The sequence below is a fragment of the Vidua chalybeata genome, chromosome Z, assembly GCF_026979565.1.
Source record: "Vidua chalybeata isolate OUT-0048 chromosome Z, bVidCha1 merged haplotype, whole genome shotgun sequence".
In the NCBI taxonomy this organism is placed as follows: Eukaryota; Metazoa; Chordata; class Aves; order Passeriformes; family Viduidae; genus Vidua; species Vidua chalybeata.
Window position 1 is genome coordinate 46,712,065 of NC_071570.1, and position 21,430 is coordinate 46,733,494.

At 38.0% G+C, this 21,430-nt stretch overlaps 1 protein-coding gene across 8 annotated transcripts in view; it reads right to left on the bottom strand.

The window, feature by feature from the left end:
- Positions 1–21,430, bottom strand: part of RNF38 (ring finger protein 38) — a 110,343-nt gene that overhangs the window by 18,522 nt on the left and 70,391 nt on the right. For all 8 annotated transcript variants that reach the window (XM_053931532.1, XM_053931534.1, XM_053931539.1 and 5 more), the window contains 3 exons: positions 10,524–10,717; positions 5,330–5,543; positions 2,393–2,560 (listed from right to left, as the gene is read on the bottom strand). In XM_053931532.1, coding sequence (XP_053787507.1) covers positions 2,393–2,560; positions 5,330–5,543; positions 10,524–10,717 — 576 coding nt within the window. The remainder of the gene's footprint in view (positions 1–2,392; positions 2,561–5,329; positions 5,544–10,523; positions 10,718–21,430) is intronic.

Below are 21,430 nucleotides of genomic sequence, written 5' to 3' on the forward strand. Positions count from 1 at the left end.
ACTTTTCTGGGCAGCCTGTTCCAGTGCCTCACCACCCTCAAAGTAAAGAAATTTCTTTTCCTAATATATAATTTAAACTTACTCTTTTTCAGTTTAAAACCATTCCCCATCTTGTTCTGTCACTACATGCCCTTGTAAAAAGTCTTGGTCCACCATTCTTGTAGGCTCCCTTCAAGTACTGGAATTAGGGTAACCCAAAGCTGCCTCTTTTCCAGGCTGAACAAACCCAATTCTCTCAGCCTTTCATCACAGGAGAGGTGCTTCCCTCTGTGATCCCTCTGATCATCTTGGTCTCTCTCCTCTGGACTCACTCCAACAGGTCCATGTCCTTCTTGTGCTGGGACCTCAGAGCTGGATGCAGGGTTCCAGGTGGGATCTGTGGGATCTCACCAGAGCAGAGCAGAGGGGCAGAATCCCCTCCCTCCCCTGCTGCCCACGCTGCTTTGGATGCAGCCCAGGACACGTTTGTCTTTATGGGCTGGGAGTGCCCATGGCTGGATCATGTCCAGCGTCTCACCCACCAGCACCCCAAGGCCTTCTCACAGGGCTGCTCTCCATCTGTTCATCCCCAGCCCTGTGTTGGTACAACCCAGGTGCAGCACTTTGTGTTTGGTCTTGTTACACCTCATGAGATTTCACATGAGCCCATTTCTCAAGCTTGTCTATGTCCCTCTGGATGCCTTAGTCTTTGAAGAACTTTTAAAACTGATAAAGGTATTTAAATATGGTATTTGTTTACTTCATAGTTACGCATTCAGTGAGATAGACAAATATTGTGAAAATAACGAAAGGAAACTGGGAAGTTCACAGATTAAGCTGGAGGGCATGTGCTACCTTGAGATGTATTTTTATAGGCTGGAGAAATTGGCTGACAGGAACTATTTCAAGTTCAAAGGCAAACATGAAGTCTGGCACTGGAAAAGAGTAACTCCATAGATCAGGACACTCTGAGACGAATTGGTTGCAGTCAGATTTGCAGGAAAAAAAATGAGGTTGTGGTGGACACATACATAATACCCATAGTGTACTCAGCCAAAAGGCCTATGGCATGAATGGCTAAGAAAGCAACTGGTGAAACTAGTGAAGTGATTCTGCCCCTCCATTCAGAAACTGTAACATTTATCTCAAGTCCTGGGCCCAGTTTTGGGCGTCCCAGTGCCAAACATAGAATAGACAACATGATGACAAGGTCTTGGTGAAAGTCACGATGACCAGTGACTTGGAGAGAACTGCATAAAAGAGGCGGCAAAACTAGACTTGTTCTTCTTTAAAAAGAGAAAAGTAAGCAAATATCTTACCCCTATGTGTAACTACTTCCTGAGAATGGACAGGAAGAATCCAAGACCTCCTCAAGAAGCAAAGCGAAAGAGCACAAGACCAATGGGACGAAGATGCAACAAAGAAAACTCAACCAGACATACAGAAGAAATTCTTTATCACAAGGACAGTCAAACGCTGAAGCAGAAACAGGCACTGTGAAATCGCCACACTTGGAAGTTGGTACTGCACCAGGTAGACCACTAGACAACCTCCAGAGTACCCTCTTAACTTAAAACTATTCCTCAATTTTATGCTTTAACAGAAGAAAGCATAAAGTCTGCCTGCTGATACTACAGAAACCTAACTGTTTATATTCATTTGTACTGGATCTTTTCTCTCAACACACTTGATTAACTGTTGTACATTCAGAACAAAAACCAGAGCTTTACTCCTATATGTATTAAAAGGACAACTGCATTGTTGAATTAGAAAACCTTTCATGAATTGCACAGATAATATACCTATTCAAAGCATAGGGTAAGATTATTAGTATGGGTTGGATGGATTTCCCTACGCCCAGTACAGTTTCATATTTTTCTCTGTTGTTTCTCAGGACATGTTGCTTTTTTCCTTGCTGAATTTACTATGTAAATTTTGTTCCAGTCTCTGGGTACTCATTCTGAGATTGCTTTGCTCCACTACCACCACCAGTAAACAGAAGAAAAAGCCTGTCTCTCATGCTGCTTCAGGGATACACACCAGATTATATAACAGATTTTCACCAATTTGACAGGTAAGGAACAGATTCTCTCAAGTACTCCAGACTAGCCAGCACCATGCTGCAGACCTTGTTGCCTCTCATGGGGATAAATGTTATCTGGGCATGATAAACGCAGATTACCCTTACTCTTCAATGAGCAACCTAAAGAAATAGTTGGGTCATATCAAGGGTCATAGGCTTATTCATGTCACAGAATGCACACAGGAAAAGCAAAGTTCCACACTGCTGGCAGAGATCAACATTATACCACCATCAAAAATGTTCACTAGATGCTGTATATAGTACTGTGTATGACAGATTTGTACTAGAAAAATAGATTGAAGCTGGTGTCATTAAGAGAGACACACTTACTGGGGGAGGCACACTGCAAACTGGAAGGTGCTGGCCACTGAAAACGACTGAGCACCCTGGGACCTGTTGCGTGCTGCAGGCTGGAATGTGCTGGCCTGTGCAAAGTGGTATCCCATGTGGAGCCACAGTTGTCACTGTGTATGAAACAGGAACTGTGCCCTGATGGATCTGCAGCAAAAGGAAAAAAAATGTATTTAATAACTTACTGCAAAGACTTAACACTGTTGTACAGCACAGTAAGATAACAAGTTTTACTTACATATCAGAAAAATAATATATTCACAAAGGAAGTGTAATAGGAGGTACATGGTTGTCATTTCTGTTCATTAAAATGTTTTAATCAATGGAATGTTATTTATTGATCAGAATTTCTGGGCAAGAGGGATCTCTCAGCTTAACATGCTAAAACTTCAGTGGCACCTTAGTCACTCACAAGCCTGCCTACCCTCCCTTCTCTCCCCCAGGTTAATTATGAAATTAACCTTCTTATGAAATAAGAAGGTGGTAACTCCCACATAAAAAGCTAATCTACAAGCAGCTCAAGAATTTTCTCAGTTCTGAAGGAACTGATATAATATTAATTCAAGGAACTTGTATCTTTGAACAACAGAACAACTTTCCAGATTTTATTTCTTCCTTGATTAACTCTCTTGATCCACTTTCAGGTCAGCATTTAAGCTAAATTCCTAATTTAAGTAACAGAATAGCTAACTAGGAAGCTGAAAAGCAAAAGTTAACATGACTAAGAGGCAGCAGACCCTAACTGTCCAGATTCATATTAGGAAACCACGTAACCCAATTTTCTAACTAGTGGCAATCCCTAAAATTTAATCATCAAACAAAGATCCAAAGGTATTCTGGACCTAGAAACCACATGGGATGTTTGTTTGTTTGAAATTTTGTTGCTGGTTTTGTTGGATTTTTTAAACACTGAACGATCTTTTAACACTTTCATGTTCTAATAAAGCTGAAAAGGCTTAAGAGTCAGGCAGCACAGATTAATTGAAAGCTTATTAATTATTTCAAAGCTCTCTCTTCCTTCATGATCAGCCAAAACAGAACCTTCTTATTTAAAATGGAACAACAACAGCTCCTCATGAAGGTGAGAATGAGTAAAGAGAGCTAAACTACCAAACTGGTAGTATACAGCCAGATAAAGAGACCACAGATAAAATACTACACAGATCACTGAACACAGGTTAAAATCCCAAATGTCAATAATGACAGAAACCAGGCTCAGAAAAGTCACTGAACTTGAACCAGTTTTGGCTCTGCTACAAAAAGTTATTTACAAATAAGTGCAATGCTATATGTGATCCCGGAATGTTCATGCCCCTGAATTGGAAAGTAGCACCGTGGAATACCTCAGTCAGTCTGGAAATACTGACATCTGATCACAGATGGTGTTTGGCAGTAGGATGGAAATCTGTTCAATCACACTTGTCATGAACTTACAACATAAAGCAAGAGCATTACTGGATGCCAGCAGAAGAACTGTTAAAAATGTAAGTTTGTGAGACTGCTAGAATGGCATTGGCTTCCATCCTTTCACTTGGTCCCAAATGCAAATACTTCCCTGCTGAGAACTGCTCTGCACATATAGTACGACACACCAGTGCTATGCATCTGCAGTGAATGCAAACCAGCTTTTAAGCACAGATGTTACAACTGCATTTTGTGCGCGTGCAGCTTCCGATGTGGACATCTACAGTCTATTCATAGCTATGTAGCAAGTAATGTACTTGTGCTGTGGCCTGTTAATTTAGTAAACAACAAAGGTTACCTCAACAGGATCACAGAATCATTTAGGCTGGAAAAGACCACTAAGTTCATCAAGTCCAACCATTAACCCAGCACTGCCATCCCTAAATCACATCTCTAATTGCCACACCTATGTCTCTTTTAAACACCTCCAGGCATGGTGACTCCACCACTTCCCTAGGAAGCCAGTTCCAACGCCTGACAACCCTTTCAGTAATTTTTCATACTATCCAATCTACACTACCCTTGTGCAATTTCTTCCTGTCCCGTCACTTGTTACTTGGGAAACCAATGCCCACCAGGTTACAACCTCCTTTCATGTGGTTTTAGAGATTGGTAAGGTCTTCCCAGAGCCTCCTTTTCTCCAGGCTAAACACACCCAGCTCCCTCAGTCTCTCCTTATATGATTTGTGCTCCACACCCTTTATCAGTTCCACTGCTCTTCCAAGGACATGTTCCATCAACGCAATGTGCTTCTTGTAGTGAGAGGCCCAAAACTTCTTTTATAGCTCTTCAGTTACAGAATTCTATACAAAGTACTGTCACAGAGAGGAATTATTTATTTTCTGGACCAACTAGTATATCATTTTTTCATATAATTTAAGGAGGAGTTGATTAGGCATGGAGAGTTAATTTAGTTATGTAACAAAACTATTGTGAGTTCTGCTGCTAGGTAGACAACCAACTATAGGTATTGTGAATTCTACCTCTAAATAATACATTTTAACTATTTAATGACTCCTAAGATACAGTGAAGTAATTCACGTGAAATAAGAGTACATAATTAATAAGTATCATATCACATTTTTATTGCAAGAAACTGATTAAAAAAACAAATTAACTGCATTTCAGTGGTTCTAAGACAGAGACAGAGAAATATGCCAATTCATGCACTGACAATTTGTTAAGTATGAATTGTTAAGTATCAATCTTGTTTATTAAGTGTGAACTTTTTTGGGTTTTTTTTCACTGCCTATTGCAATGCTTCATACACATAATATTCAACAAAGATTACTCTGTAAGAAGTCAAATAGAAATTATTGCTCTGTGACTTATATTGTCAACTATGAAATGAGATGATTTGGTGAGGAGAGATCTTGAAGATGGTGGGAAAAAGCCCCTAAAACCAAACACCACCTCTTGAACAGCCTTCTGATTGTGCTCTAAAAATTTTACCTGATCATGAATGTCAACCATCACTGCATTCTGCTGTGGTAGGTGAGCAGCTGGGTGCAACATACGAGGAGATACATTCGGTGGGCGAAAGGCTCGAGGCTCTTCTATTGCTTGCTGCTGTCCATAGGAGAGATGGTGATAGTTTTCATCCTGGCTAATAGAATTATGTCTAGACAAACGATCTCTCCTTGTTCTCTGACGTCGAACAGGAGGACTGGAAATGCATTTAAAAAATTAGAGGTTATATAAATGGCACAAATCCTTCTTAATAACTAAAACGACAGGAGAATCAAATATCAAGGAATTTTTTAAACTGGAAAATTTTACTAGAACAAGTTTATTAGATTGGAATAAATTTTTTTACTAACAGAACTGCTAGAATCCTTATAAATGACACTTTTTTTCAGTATGGAAATTCTTAACAGAGCATAACTTAATGCTGTTAGGGAAACCAAGAAAAGAACTCCTATGTAAAATATCACCTTGTGAAAAAAATGACAGATTGCCACAGTAGTGCTCAAAAGTCAAGATAGCAATGTTCATTATATTCCCATGCCTTTATTCTACCTAGGTAAAAATCCTTCATTAAATGGTAACAGATTTCCCCAGGGTCTTTGTTTCAACCATGCCACAGAATGATTGCTTGCTTAGTGACAGCACACAAAGCTGTAGACTTCTTTGAAGAAACAAATTAATTTTTCAGCTCTCTCATGTTGACTACATAACTGAGTGCATTCTAAAATTCTCTCCAGGAGATCCCAGGAAATTATGATTGTGGTATTGTTTCTTTTCCAGAGTGGAGAACTTCTGTAGATATAGACTTAGACCAGACCATATACCTGTTTGAGCAACTGATCTACATGTGTAGGATTTGATTATGTATTCTTATATAATTGTGTGCAAGTTCTGAGTAGAACTGCAACTATCTTGAGCTAAAACTTCTAGAAATCAGAGACCACTGGTTCAGGTTCAGCACTCAGAAAATTATGCATACAGATGTGATAAACTCACAGTGAGAAGTTCCAAACAAGTCAGTTCTCATTTATTTGGAAGGGGAAAGCACTGAGAGCACAAAATGATCCTGCAGTACTTTCAGCACATGCCTTTCCATCTCCACAACACACACAAGTTACAGGTCCCAGAAGCAACAGCATATTAAAGCTACATGGGGTGAAATGGTTTCCCTTTTACGAAAAAAGCTAAAGGACCTAAACTGCAGAGAAGAGACAAAAAGGATCTGTGATCATTATTAGAACATGTCCTCTCCAACACTGCATGCAACAGAACTGCTATCACCAAATAAAAATCATGCAAACCTGCAACCTGTTGGCAAATCCCAGATACTTCTCAGGCTGAGTCTAACTTTTGGGCTGCATGAAACAGATATACTTGGGGAAGTGAGACCATAGCACCAGCTACCCAGATGCAACTGTGAGCATATGATAAAATGTGTCAAGCCACTATTTTTCTACCCTACCTCACAGAGATTTTTTGACACTATTGCCTCTCTTAGAACTGAAACAAATGGTAATTCTCAACAGGTAAGACAGAAAGCATAAGGCCAGGCTGTAATACAGCAAAGAAAAATCCAAACAAATTAAAAAGTGAATAGCCGCCTTTATTTTTATAAAACACCATGGCAGAACATACAAGCTGTGCTTTCTTTTAACCATTGAGAACATAAATTTTAGTTCTTACTAATGTATTTTAAATCCAGTTTTCTTTCCCGGAGTTTTTGCTGCATTCTGTATTGCTTTATTACTAATATGATACAACTGCTACATTCTCCTTAAGTAAAATTGGCATATATAATTCTAATCATGGAACTAGTAATGCAGAAGATTACTAATGAGTTTGGAGTACTCAGTTGTTTTAAATTTGCTGTTTCCTGCTATGAAACAGAAATGGTCTGAATATTTTAACATAAAAATACCTATGTGAGGATTTTTTCTTTGGAAAAGCTCAAAAAATAGAGGAAAGCTACAAAAGACAGTACCAGTGCTTCAGAAGAACAGAAATTCTCTGAACTGCTGCCAGCAGTTAGACAAGTGGCTTCTTAAACAAGGTAGTTCTCATAAACCTAGTCTTGCCTCTGTCTTGGTTAAAGGCCTGGTTTTACTTTTCCATGAACCCAGAATTATGAAAAAGCCAACAAAGGCTGGCAAAACTTTTGGAGTGTCTTTTAAAACAAATTAGTAAGTATCATTCCCAGGATAAAAGCAAAGCTGGATTTCTTCCTGTGCAGAATTATAAATATACTATCCTTTCTATCAGCAAAATTCAGAACACCTGGATACATAGCTCTATTAGTTTCTGAATTATTGGAAATTACTTCAGAGTAATTGCCAAGACATGGGTCTAAACTATCACTAAACTTCAGTAATGAATTTGTGCTTGAAGTCTTTAAACACAGCCACAAAAAATCCTCTGTTACTACATACACAGTATAAACATGGTAAATGCCAGGTTAAAACAAAGAGACAGGATGAAAATGGTGAAAAAATTGCAGGAATTCCTACCCTCAGGTAAGAACAGCCATCAAAAGGCATCCATAATTGCAGAGTTAGTATGTGCAGATCTTAGTATTTCTAACAAGAGTGATTTCTTTGCAGTAAGACATTCTTGAATCCCTTTAGTTCAGAATTACATTGAAGACAAGGAGGAAAGGAAGCACAGATGAAAGGTAAGACACAACAATGGTACAGATACCCCCATTTCACAAGGACGGATAAAGATAAATTGGAATGGCCTTCTCTGTTTCACATAGGCATGCATTATGCTTTTACATTCATAACTTATCTGTACTATATATTTGTATCTAGACAAAAATCATCTTTCTCCAAATTCACACCAGAAGGCTATCTTTATTAATGCAGTATTTGTTTGCTTACAATGAATCAGAATAAAAAACCACAACAAATCGGGGCACTCTTGTGTTAGGCACAGTACAAAATCACTGATACCAAGAGGTAAGGTCAAAACAGTAAGGCAGGTAATGAAAAAAAAAATCCAGGTAATAAAAATATGCAAGACAGACTGTCCTGACCAACAGGAGTAAACTGGTAGGACGAAGGAATTAATGCTGATGACACTAGGGCAGTGATGTCCACACTAGACACACTTCAAAGGTTTTGCCTGCACTTGCCCTAGCCTGTTTCCTTGAGCTCAATGACCATTTGCAGCTGGAGTGCACCTTTCATCTTAACTTAACCTGAAAAACTGGTGAACTCTGAAGCCATTCTGCAATGAGAAGAGAAAACAAAGCAGGGAAAACAAAAAATTTGCTTCAAAAGCATAGGCATAACCTCACCTAAAGCATTAATAATAGATGCACTCATAACAATCTTAAGGACTCAAGTTTTTGATCTATGAGAATGGCAATCAGTTCTGGTGTGATTCCAGAGCACTCTTAAGACTCAGAATGACTCCTGCAATACAAGAAACATGTATGTATTGTTCTCCCTAAAAACCCTGGTTCTAGAAGAAACTAGGTGCAATGCTATTGTGGAACTGACCTGGAGCTAGCTCAAATGCAACACTGCACCCAAGCTAAAAAATGCCCTGTCTCAAGTGCAGGGAAACAAAGTACTGACACATTTAAGTGTCTCTGATTAGAGCAAAAACTTATGTTATTACCCAGCAGCAGGTGAGCTGGCTCTAGAAAGAGTAATGTTTGTGTTCATAAAGCTGCAGCCAACCTAACAGTTCCTGTCAGACTGAAGACGGCTTTACCATGACATGTCTCCCTCTTTGCAAGTGGCTTACTTGCAAAAAGCCACAGGCTACTACTTCATTAGCACTTGACTGCATCTGAACATCAAGACACTTGTCCCATGCACATTCAGTTGCTACACATTTCGATTCTTATCCCACAGTACATCCAAACTGTCTAGGATTCTGCTATCTAGCATTAACCTAGCTAGACAGCTAGTTAGTTAGTTAAGCATGCTGTTTAACTCTGCAGATGTTAATGAACACTGCAAACAAATCTGTGTAAGCTGACTGAACACCAAACAAAAATGACTGAATGTGCATAATCTAGGCATCTCAGTTCAAAACATTTGAGGTCAAGATCATTTTGTGGGCCAAATGCCCCTAACAGAGCATCCTTGTACCGAACTATATGAAAGGTATGATCTTCTGTCTTCACAACAACCCTTTTAAGTTCACAATTTAACCTCTTTCCTAAGTCTGACAAGCTGCACTGCGAGCTGCATATTTTACATGCCACTGACTGAAGGTTTTCAAATTCATGAAGTTGAAGCAAAGATACAAAACTAGCACCCTCTAAGCTCTCTTGCTTCAAAACTACTGGCTGATCATTGTTGCCAAATTTGATTTGTGGAATCTGAAGAAAACTAGGTAAATACATCTTAAGCCTAAATTTCATATTAATGAAAAAGGACAGACACTTTCTATTTTAGTACAAACCAAGCCAAAACATTTCTTAGAAGCAAACAGAGACAGAGTGTTTTAACTTGCATAAGATGACTCAGTATTTTTGAGGCAGAATGTGAGGCAATGAAATCTTTTGTTTTGGATCATTTGTTTAACTATAACAGCAAAAAAATCTGTGAGTTTATGTTTTGCTAGACTATCATCCATCCAGGCCCCAGTTCCAATTTCTCTCTTCCATGACGACTGGAACTTATTCCAAAATCTCTGCTTTGAGAAGTTAATGAGCTACAAGCTAAAACCAACATGAAAATCTAATTACTGCTACATGTGAATCAGCCACCTCAGCAAACATTTGACAATATGCTAACCTTCTCATCTCCCCAGCTGGTGTCTCTCATCTTTATTTTGATTGGTTTTAAGTACTAAAATTGTGACTGTAATGAAAATGATGGTATTACACTACATTCTTAACACCTTTAAAAAAGTACCCTGGTGAGAAAGATTTTGCCTTGCACTTTTCTACATGCTTTTTGCCTCAGCGCAGAGTAATAGAGAATTACATTCATGATAAAACATGTTTGGAGCGCTCTTTTCCTCAAGCTGACTTTTCACATAAATCACAAGCCTGAAATACTTCCAGTAGCCTTTTAGTCACAACTGCATTATCTTACAGCTCAAAGGAAATGTTAACATATTTACCATGTGTAATCTAGTCAGTGCCACCCAAAACACACCTTCCTTGAGCTAAAATCAGAAAGAATATGAATTTGTTTCCCAAGCTACACAGCTTCCTTACCTCCTCCTGTTTCGTGCAGGTGTGTTGCATCGTTCCCCTGAGAAGTGGTGTTGGTTGGGTCGAGCCAAAGGAGGCTGCCTATTTGATGTCATCTCCCATGGTCGCATTGGTGGTGATGGGGCTGGTGATGCTGCTGTGTAGTCAAAGACTGAATGGGAAAGGCGTTGTCGCTTGGGACTAGGACTGTCTTCACTCTAAGCCAGTGCAAAGAAAACCAAACCAAAACAAAAACAAAACCAACCTCAGATGAGTGAATTGCAATCCATACTTCAGTATTCCTTTGCACCTAGCATTAAGAGTGACTCATTGAAGACACCATTAAATTTAGTACCTGCAAGTATTCACCTTTATATTGTGTTTATAAACACAGATTTTTCATGGTTCTATAACCCCTAGAAAAATTACTACTTAAACAACACTTTAGCAGCACTAAAATATTAAATTCCAACATCTATGCAAAATCAAAACTCTTATCAGAAAAGAGTAACATGAGGAAAATAAGGCATCACCTATTTTACACTCCTCCTACCTTAGCATTTACAGGCTACAGAAGCATGGGAAGATGTATAAACACAGTCTTCACAGTAATGGTATCTGTACTAGTCAGTAGGCAGCTGCCACACAGAGTTTGCTCTCTGCATTGGACCTCCTTCCTATCAGGTCTGTACCTAGCTAATCAGACATTTGCTCTGTACTGCAGCTATTTTAATTCTGATAACTCAGCACAGAGGTGCTTCATTCTTCTAGTTATTCATGTAATTATAACCATTCATACACATAACTGGAAAAAAAAAATCATCAATCTCCGGTTAAGTCTGTCTACTTCATTAAAACTCCACAAGGCCTACAAAGTCCCTGAAATTTTCTGTGATAGTGATGTGAAGGTCATTCACCTCCAAGCAATGTTTTCCCAGTTGGTTATGAACACACTTTCACCGTGTGTCCATGCTATCTAACAATTTAATAGAGTTGTCATTCTTCTCGGAAGGTCCCACCAATGCCTGTGAAGCCAGCAGAAAATGCAATAAACTTCCCTCCCCTCCACCCCACTATTCTGCCAAAATTAAAACACATCATGCTGTTAATAGACACGACAACTGAAAATACAGAAAAGTACACATCATACTTCAGAGACCAGTAACTGAAAAAAAACTAAAACCACGTGAACTGCCAGTGGAACTATCCTTGAGTCTAAGCACCACATGAACTTCTCTGATAGAATTCCTACTGCAAGCAAACTCATAGTATTTAGCTGCCCTCCAGCTTCTCAAGTTCCTCCACCACTTCCATTTCAGTCCACCACCACACTATTTCATTTGCATGTAATCGCAGATAGCTGAAGCAGAGAAAACAACTTGTCTGCAATGGCTATGCATTCCAGAACTGCCCCCTCCCCCTAGATTGTTAGAGGTCTCACTTCAGACTTACTGTAGACTGGACTATGGACCTCTCCTGGCTCTTGGCTTTACAGGGGCATTTTATTTTCTGAACTGTACTCAGTTGCTTCTTGGTAGGTTTCCATCAACATATAGTTTGTACTCCAATACAAAAGTTTGTATTCTTTCCAATGCAAAGACATTCCTTTCAAGAATTAGAAGTTTGGTTCAGGTGTTCAAGAGACAAAAGGTATTTTTCCTCTCTTTGACTTGTGGCCATTTTTTACAAAATTTTACAGCTTTTCAGTCTCTTGTCTTCAAATACTTCAACACAGATTGTAGTTTCCCCTACTGTATCTTATCTAAAACAGTCAGCTTCCTTAGAGAACCAGCTGATAATGCATGCATCTGCTTGTTGCTCAATCTCTTCTGAACTCCTTAACCACCTGCAATTTTATTTTTTAAAGAAAAATAGGTCAAAAGGCAGGTATGCACCTAATGGTTCAGGACAGCAGATGTCCAGGTAAAGGGTGACTCTTCCAGAAGACTGCTTGCCCTGAGAAGCTCAACACCAAAAAAAAAAAAACAACCAAAAAAACCACCACCAAAAAAAAAAAAACGGAAAAAAAAACAAAAAAAAAAACAAAAAAAAAAAAAACAACAAAAAAAAAAAAAAAAAAAAAAAAAACCAAAACAAAACAAAAAAAAAAAAAACAGGAACACACAGAAGCACAACTTCTGTGAAAATACATATTTTATTAGATTTCAGAGAACACTGCCAAAGGACAAATCTTAAAGGAACTATGCTACAAGAGTCAGAGAAGGATTATTTTTGGCCCAACTTTTTATACCATGATGACTAAGCCTATTCAAAGAGAAAGACAGATAATAAAAATGCTGGTAAATTAGGTATGCTGGGATTTTGTGAGTGCAAAAGAAAATGTCAAATGGAGGAAGGAAAAAAGTGGATTTAGTGAAACTGGCAGAAAACAAAACCTTGAAAAAAGACAATAACCACTCCTGTCCTAACACAATCTATACGTGCCTTTGGCTGGGGATTTCCCACTGCTACTGGCCTAATTTACATGTGACACCCATCCCAAGCATTAACACTAATATACCTTGCTCCATAGAAAGCAGTCTACTTTGCAAAAACAGTTCTTCTATTACTATTTTTTCCCTTTTGCATCAGGAGTGCACTATTTCAAAGACTGTGGAGATGTAAACTGCTAAGTAGTTTGCCTTCATCATCACTCCAGATTACTAACTCTCACAGATATTTCTAACTCTGTAAGTGCTAACTCCCTTCTGCAGTAAGCAACAGTAATTTTACTCAAAATTGTTTCCTATTAGAAAGAAAATAAAGGTAAAATAATGTTTTGGAACTACATGTACCGAGATTTAAAATGTGTCTTTTCTGTACTGAAAAAGAAGGAACCTAAAACTAAGTTCAACTTATTTGCAAACAGATGTTATAAAAACCCCAATACAAACCTAATAAATTGACGACTTGGTGTTTTGTCTTAGTTTTTATTAAGAAACCAATTCTCATGTGGTAATTGTATCAAGATAGTAGTATCATGCAGGAAAGTACAAGGAGCTAATAAGATACATATATCCTGTATAATTTTGTTTTCAGATTATTTTCAATCAGCATGTGAAATAACTATATATTGACAGTATGCTTTTTCAGTCGACATTGTTATTGCTTATTAAGTTCAGTAGTTTATTTGTGGAATATGATACTTTCCACAATGACAAGAGCTCTCCAAATCCCAAATAACTCTTATTGTTTGTTGTTAGTACTCAAAATATTTTCTAGGACTACTGTTACTTTTTCCAGCCATACGCTATGTATTTTTCTCATGTCCAACACACAAAAAGAACAGACTGGATGGCAGTCATCAAGAACACTCTTTAACTAATAAGATAAACTAGCTTAAACTAACAAGAACACCTAGCTTTAACTAACAAGATAAACTCACTGCCCTTTAAAAAAACACTGAAGCGAAAGAGCACAATGAACAGGAATACAGATTACTTTGTATTTAAAGGAACCAGTATCAGGACAAAGTCATCAGATCGTTACTAGTAAAAGAAGCAGCATATGTCAAAACACGAAAACCCTAAAAGTCAGCATTTCACTGACATTCCTAAAAGTTATCATTTCACTGACATACTGTTTGTATATTTCACTGACATACAACTGACATAGTTGTCTAATTCTCATCTGTATACCCCATAAACTCTCATAACTGTAATGGTAATAAAGGTGAATACAGAGTATGCCTGTTTGTAAAAATCCCCTTTAGAAGTGTTTGTTCAATTTCAGTATATGTTTCTTGCAGTAATGTTTTATCTGAAAGCTTTTCCATTTTATTTGCGAAAACCAGGTATTTTCACCAAGACAACACCCTGTGAGGTTTGTTTTTTTCACTGTCCTTTTCCAGTAAAATTATAAATATTGCAGCCACACACTGATTATTAACCATCACAGAAGGGAATTATTACCAAAGCAATTACTCCAAATATCTGAAAATAATTTTCCTCTCCTCTCCCTATTTATTTCCACTTAATTGTCCTGCGAAACACAACAAACTTCTCCGTATCTCCCACCTCAAATTCAGAGAATAATCTACATCTATCCTGTAGCCCACAAAAGACCTGTATTTTAAAAGTAAACTAATACTTCAGGAGTATTTTCATGCATAGGCCATAGAAGCCTTTACATAAGGACAATCTGATAGGTATACCCTATAAAACCCTACCACAGGCTGACTAGAAATCATCAGCTACATGTTTCCTCTTCATGTGTGCATACTGAAATTATTTTTCCCCATGACAATGAAGGCTTAAGTTTTAGTTTTCATATTTTTCAGATTCTGTGCTGCACAGGTATGTAGTTCTGAGCTTCATATTAAGTGTTGGTAAGCACTCTTCACAGAGTAGCTAGACAAAACAACTCCTTTTCTATCTTAGGATCTTTTCTAGCTAAGGACAACTGTTACAAGATTCAGACCCAAGAGTATAAACGACGGTGAACTGAAGAGAGAAAACGAGAAGAATGGGACTTCATAATCTGAAGTTGTAATTGGACAATTAACCCAAATATGCAAATGGACCAAAACTTAAGGAAGTGTGGGACCTCGTAACTGGTCATCCATTTTGTGACCATTTTGGGTTCATCTTGGGTGTAGCCCTGGACAGGCTCTTACACTGCCCAAGGTGTATCCTTTAAGGCCTTTTAACTTATGCCTACTTTATTCTTTAACTCTGTCTAGCCTCTGTTCTAGGTCAGCCTTCTCAAAGCATCAATACAAGTTGGTAAACATCAACTTTTTCAAGTATTTTCAAATTTAATTATAGGCATCTAATGGGCTAGCAAACTGAGTATTCTGCATATCCTATCTGCTCCAACAATTCTAACAACTGTAATTTGAATTACATTTTAACATTTCTGTTGGTCTGATTGTACCTACAATAACAATAAATTCTTGGGCTGAACAGACAGTTACATCCAAATGCAGTGGCTTGTTCATAATCCAAGACAAAACTAATAATAAGCACATTTTTTTGGCCTAGGTCAAGTAAGTTCTGGAAGAGCTGCTCCCCCACAGCCCTAAAACCAAAGCAAGGGAAATCACTTATGTGACAGATGGAGCCATTGCATGCCAGATGGCTTTCTAAGCATTACTGTCTTCTTTCATCTCTCCCACAGAAAGCAGCAGCTGCAGAAGTTTAAATTCGGTGTGACTTACAAAGTAGAGTTTACAAGCTCACACAACTCCGCTATAGCTGGTACTATAGATACAAATTCTGTAGGAAACCAACAAAATAATTCAGATAGCTACAGCCCCTTCAGCTCCTGCCACCAAAAGCCTCAATCACTTCTACCACTGGCACTGCAAACCTGGTTGTTGCCAACATCTCCAGTGAGACTCCAGCTGCTGGCCTAGTTTCTATTCAAACTGGTCTCACCTAGCCCCTGCAGCACTTACACACACAGTATAGAAAGTGAAATTACATAGAGAGGCAGTTAAGAAAAGAGCTAATAAAACAGGACAGATTGCAGAGATCAGGCAGAGGGCTCAGCCAAACAAGCATAAAGACTGGCCACAGTTTGCCTGCATCAGCCCTTTTTCTGTCTGGCCCCGTTTTGTCCCTTTTACAACTTCCTTCCCTTGCAGATCACCTTCTCAGATTGCATAGTCTCACTGACCTGCCCCAACATCCTAGACTCTCAGGTTTGCATCCTTATCAGTCACAGAATCCTTGTTTGTCTGCACATTTCTAATAGCTCATCAGTTACTGTGATAGGCCAGGTTTTGTTTCTTGTCTTTGCCTCCACAAAATTTGCTGGGCAGGTTTGTGTGTCTCTCCATATTTTGTTTATGGCTTCCTCCTTTCTCTTATAATGCCATGTGATGAGGTCTACAATCAAATAATTTCACTGAATTAAACATCGCTACAATCCACATACCATCTTCAATTACTGACTGATCAGGTGTCATCCTTTTATCTGACTCCATTATTTTTTGGTTCAACAGATTTGTGCCTTAAAATGTTCTTAAAATTTATTACTCCTTTTCTTTTTATCCCCTTATGGCACTCAGAAGTTCCTTGACCAGACACAACTTACACAAGCTGATGTCTCTCCTTCCACATTCCCTTACATATCACAAAACTCTTTCAACGAACAACACAGAGCACAACCGTAACCACTCTGTCAGTCCAGGAAGAGTGAAATGAAGTTTACTTCTGAAAACAGTAAAAACTAAGAAGAATATGGGAATAAACAACAGCCCTTCACCCTTGCCCTAAACAAGAATATTTAATAAAATCAAAGGGTTGGTGTAGGGGATGAGAAGAATTTGTTATGGTAAACCAGAAAGTTTATCTCTCCCATCCAGATATGTAAAGTCCAAAGGACATTATATCTTCTTGCCATGATAACCCAGGATAGTTCACACACCCCCATCTGTATGTACTTTAACACTAGTACACATGACAGATGCCAGCTGCAGTTCTTGGAATCCAGACAGCAGCACCTGCACTCATCAGCCAGTTCCCTAATGAGCAAAACAGGACACTGTGTATACACTGTGTACTAATAAGCACAGGTTTTATCATCCTTCCCTGCTGCGCTTTCCCTTGAGCTTCATTCCCAATCAGGTCCCCATTTGATCAGCACTGGTGTCCTGGGGTTCCCACAGTGGTAACTCTCAGCTTTCATGAAAGCCAAAGCTTTCACATGCTCATTGTCCTGCCTTAGTCCTGAGGGATCCACATCTACATTTTGTGTAACAGTGGCATCATATTAACCTGTAAGCTGACAGATGAGAAGCTCTTGGGGACCATGAAGTTTGACATTTCCTTTAAATATAGTCTTAAAATACTAGCTTTAGATAAAACCAGGAAGGAGCTACTATAAGAAGCAACAATGGGGCAGTAAATTAAAAGCCCTGTGCCACAAGTGGCAAAAAGTAACAGATTTTATGAACAAGTGGACTACTTCCAAGCCTAACTGGTGTGCTTTTTTCCAAAACAAAATAAACAAGGATTATCCAGTTGGACTCAAAGCTGTATGACAAAGGACCTGTCCATGTATAAAGATTTGCCAGCAGAATGATACTGTAATGACACACATCTTTCACTAGCAAAAGCTCTTTAGAGGAACTTCAGCTGACAAACAACAGGAATAAGAATCTTTTACTAGTATAATTTGATTTGCTCAAAGAATTTTGCTGACTTAACTGCATTGGCCAACATAGTGATATTTTTCAACCTGCCAACTGTGCGCCAGTCCAATTAGAGCATATAACATTGCCTGTTCAACTTCTGCAGGGTAAGCAGGATTCAGAACCTTTGCTTCAACTCACCACCATTCACATAACCATTACACCTCTTTTCATGAACAAGAGAACATCTGGAACAGATACAGTGACTTCTCTAGTAAGAACTGCAAATTGTTACAGCTGTTGACAATGAGTACAATCTTGGTATAACATAGTCATGAAGTCAAGGTAAATGGGTACATGGTGAGAAAATAAAAATTCTAGTATTGATGTCCACATCCTGCATCCTCCAGGCACTAGATAGAAATCCTAGAATGTAAATAATGCTTCATGGTTTAAAAAAAAAAAAATCAAATTTTACCTAAAAACCTCACTATCAGTAATATTCAGAGCCATTTTTTATTAGCCAAGCTTTTATTTCAGAGTTGTGACCAGGACACAACTTGGAAACGTGACTGTCTGGGCACATGCTAGACAACTTTCTAACGAAGGAACAGTAAGGGAAATCTGAATTTGGTCTAATAAAAAATTGGCAAAGAAATGCAGACTGTCCCAAATCTGCAAACTGTTTCAATAAAAGCAGGTGACTGAAAGGAAGGCCAAAATGAGCCAATTCTTGCAAAGTCCTAGAAGACAGCATGTGCAGTACTGTGTGCAGTTCTGGGCTCCCCACCACAAGAGAAACACTGACATACTAGAGTCCAATGAAGGGTCACAGAGATGATGAAGCACCTAGAGCACCTCTTGTGTACATAAAGGCTGAGACAGCCTTGGACTGACTCATCAGCTTAGAAAAGAGAAGCCTCAGGGCTATGACATAGCAGGCTCCATCTAAACATGAGTTACTTGACTGTGGAGAGTGACTGAGCACCGGCACAGATTTCACAGAGGCTGTGGAGTCTTTCTTCCTGGATTATCTCAAAAGCCATGGTCCTCGGCATTTAGCTCTACCTAGCTCTGTTTCAGTAGAAATGCTGGACCAGATGACCTCCAGAAGTCCCTTCCAACTTCAGCCACTGTGATTCTGCAGTTGATTTTCTTGTAATGCTAAACACAAGGCTTTTTGAAGCTTTACTCCTGTGAGAGAAGCAAAGTGCAACTCATATAGGACTTCAGGGTACTTCAAGATATACCCTTGAGATACGAAGCATCCCTGTATCTACAGTTCCCCACTGAACACTAGATACATCTGAATATTCAAAAAAGGAAGATAATTTCTTTCTGCACTTCAGAACTTTTTTCATCATTTTTTTTGTCTTAATTCTTACACTGTCAAGAATTAAGGAAATGAATCTGTAACTAGCACTTAGGATGAAAATTCCACAGAGAACAAAAAACACTAAGCATGACAATGAAAAATCTAAAAAAAGAAAAGGGCAGTTAAAAAAACTCATGCTCCTGGTGACATCTCTATTGATTTATGAAGAAAGTATATCAATTTGGAAAGAACAGTGCTTAGCAAGGCACATCATTCTGAAAAGAAGCCTACAATATTTTCTTTAACTTGCTTTTGAAATATGATTATGTGGTAAGAAGAAAACTAGTCACTACATCTTAATATGGAAACCAGTGTTCAATAGCTATGTCAGATTGCTGGTACAAAATCTCCTGTAGCAGCTTTATATATATATCAGGTTTCTTAGTAATTTATGTGAATTAAAGAGCCCTGCTGACAGTGAAACAGCAGAACTTTCCACAATATTTAGTAAAAGGAACACAATTTGTAAAACAAGAGCAATATTACCAGACATGGTAAAAAGAAGATACAAGTTCGTATCTTTTTTTTGGTCTTTCGAAGCCATAATGGTATATATCAATTACATTGTATGTATCAATTATAGCTGTATCAACTGTACCAAGAACATGCCTCAGTAATCTTTCTGGCCATCCATGACTCACTTCTGGCTAACAGGATTAATTCATTATTTACTGACAGTGGACAGAAAAACCAATTTGTTCTTCAGCAATCAGAACTGACAATGAATCCTTCATGCAAAGTTTGTCAGTGAAGATCTGAGGCATGCAATAGCAAATCACATAGCAATCGTACAGAACTGTTTTAAAAAAAAAGCAGGTGATTGAAAGAAAGGCCAAAAAGAGAGAATTCTTGCAGAAGTCCTAGGAGATAGGCTCTGGAGTATTGTGTGCAGTTCTGGGCTCCTACTACAAAAGAAACACTGACATACAGGTCAGTCCAATGAAGACTTGTTCTTCTTATGGTCAAAACACTATTAAATAAGCTGAATATTTGATTTGTTTCTTATTCTACATCAGATTGACACTTCTGTGTTTTTCCAGTGTCTTCTCCGTATCAGTTTCTTCTCTGAAATGCATTTCTCACTTAACTGAATGTTTAGGATGTACAAAAAACAACATTAAGAGACAGCTACATCTGAACTGCTGAAGTTTCACACAGTAAGTACTTGAAACACTCCTAAGAATTTGATTATTAGATACCAAATTTTCATTCCAAACACTGTAATATTACTTTGCTGCATATGAATTTAAAATACACAAAGGCACTGGAAAAATGTAAAAATATTAGCATCATATTTAGCACTGCAGGACTCAATAGCATTTAAAAAGGAAGGAAAATGATTTAATAAGACAACATGTTTCTCATTTTCAAGTTGTACTGCTCATACAAAATGGACAGTAAAATCCATATATCACAACTGTAGCACTTCCTTTTTTAACAGTGAAGCAGATTTAAGAACCAAGGCAGCACACAGCCATTTCAAAGTTCTTAATATTAAATTAGTATTTGCAACTGCTTGCAGTACTTGCTGCATGCAAATAATCCTTTGAAATATGAAAAGGCTTTGCAATCATTTTTTGCAGGAATGAATCAAAGCACATTAAATGCTCCAAACTCACAAAGATGTTAGCAAGTATTTATTTTTGCATCACATCATTGTATTTCTTCTGAATGGGAATCTTTAACTCTCGAATCAAAAACACCAACCAAACATCAACATGGGAAGAAACCTCAGCTATACCTCCTGTCATGGTTTGACATTGGTGCAATGTTAGCACTCTTATGAAAATACACTTTCTTAAATAAATGCTGTGAGATGTTATTAGGAACAGAGTAGAGTAGGCTTAAGCTTAATAATAAAGGAAAAAAACTTTATTAAATTATTACTACTATAGAAGACATATATATTAAATTTAGGATGAGGACTTTTTAAAACACTCTTTTTCTTCTTAATTTCTAAAATAATTACTATGAAATATTACTTGGGATTCTTGATTAAATTATTACTTTTTAGATAATTAATATTTAGTTTATTAAGGGAGAGAGGAGTCTCTTTTGTGCTATAGACCCCCCCCCCCAAGGAAATACAGTTGCTACTTCTTGTGTCTTTATGTTATACATGGCAACTCCTTGGAGAAAATTTGTTAGTGTGATATTTTCTTTTTTATGTTACAGTGCTCTTATTACTGTGCATGGACAGACTGTCTATAGGGCTTTTTAAAGGATGCTTTGCTATGGACTAAAAGAGATAATAGCTTAGCTTCTTATTTTGGGACTACAGTCCCCCCTATTTTTTGTGGGGGTTAAGGGTCTAGGAACAGAGGGCATCACTATTTTCTTTTTAGCTTTCTTTTGTTCTTGTTATTCTTGTGCTGGTGGTTGCTGAAGTAGGTTTCTTTGGGTTACTACTGCATCTTTTTAAAATGCAGTTTTTATTGTAGGAGAATTTGGTTTAGTTTATGGTTAATAAGAAAAGCT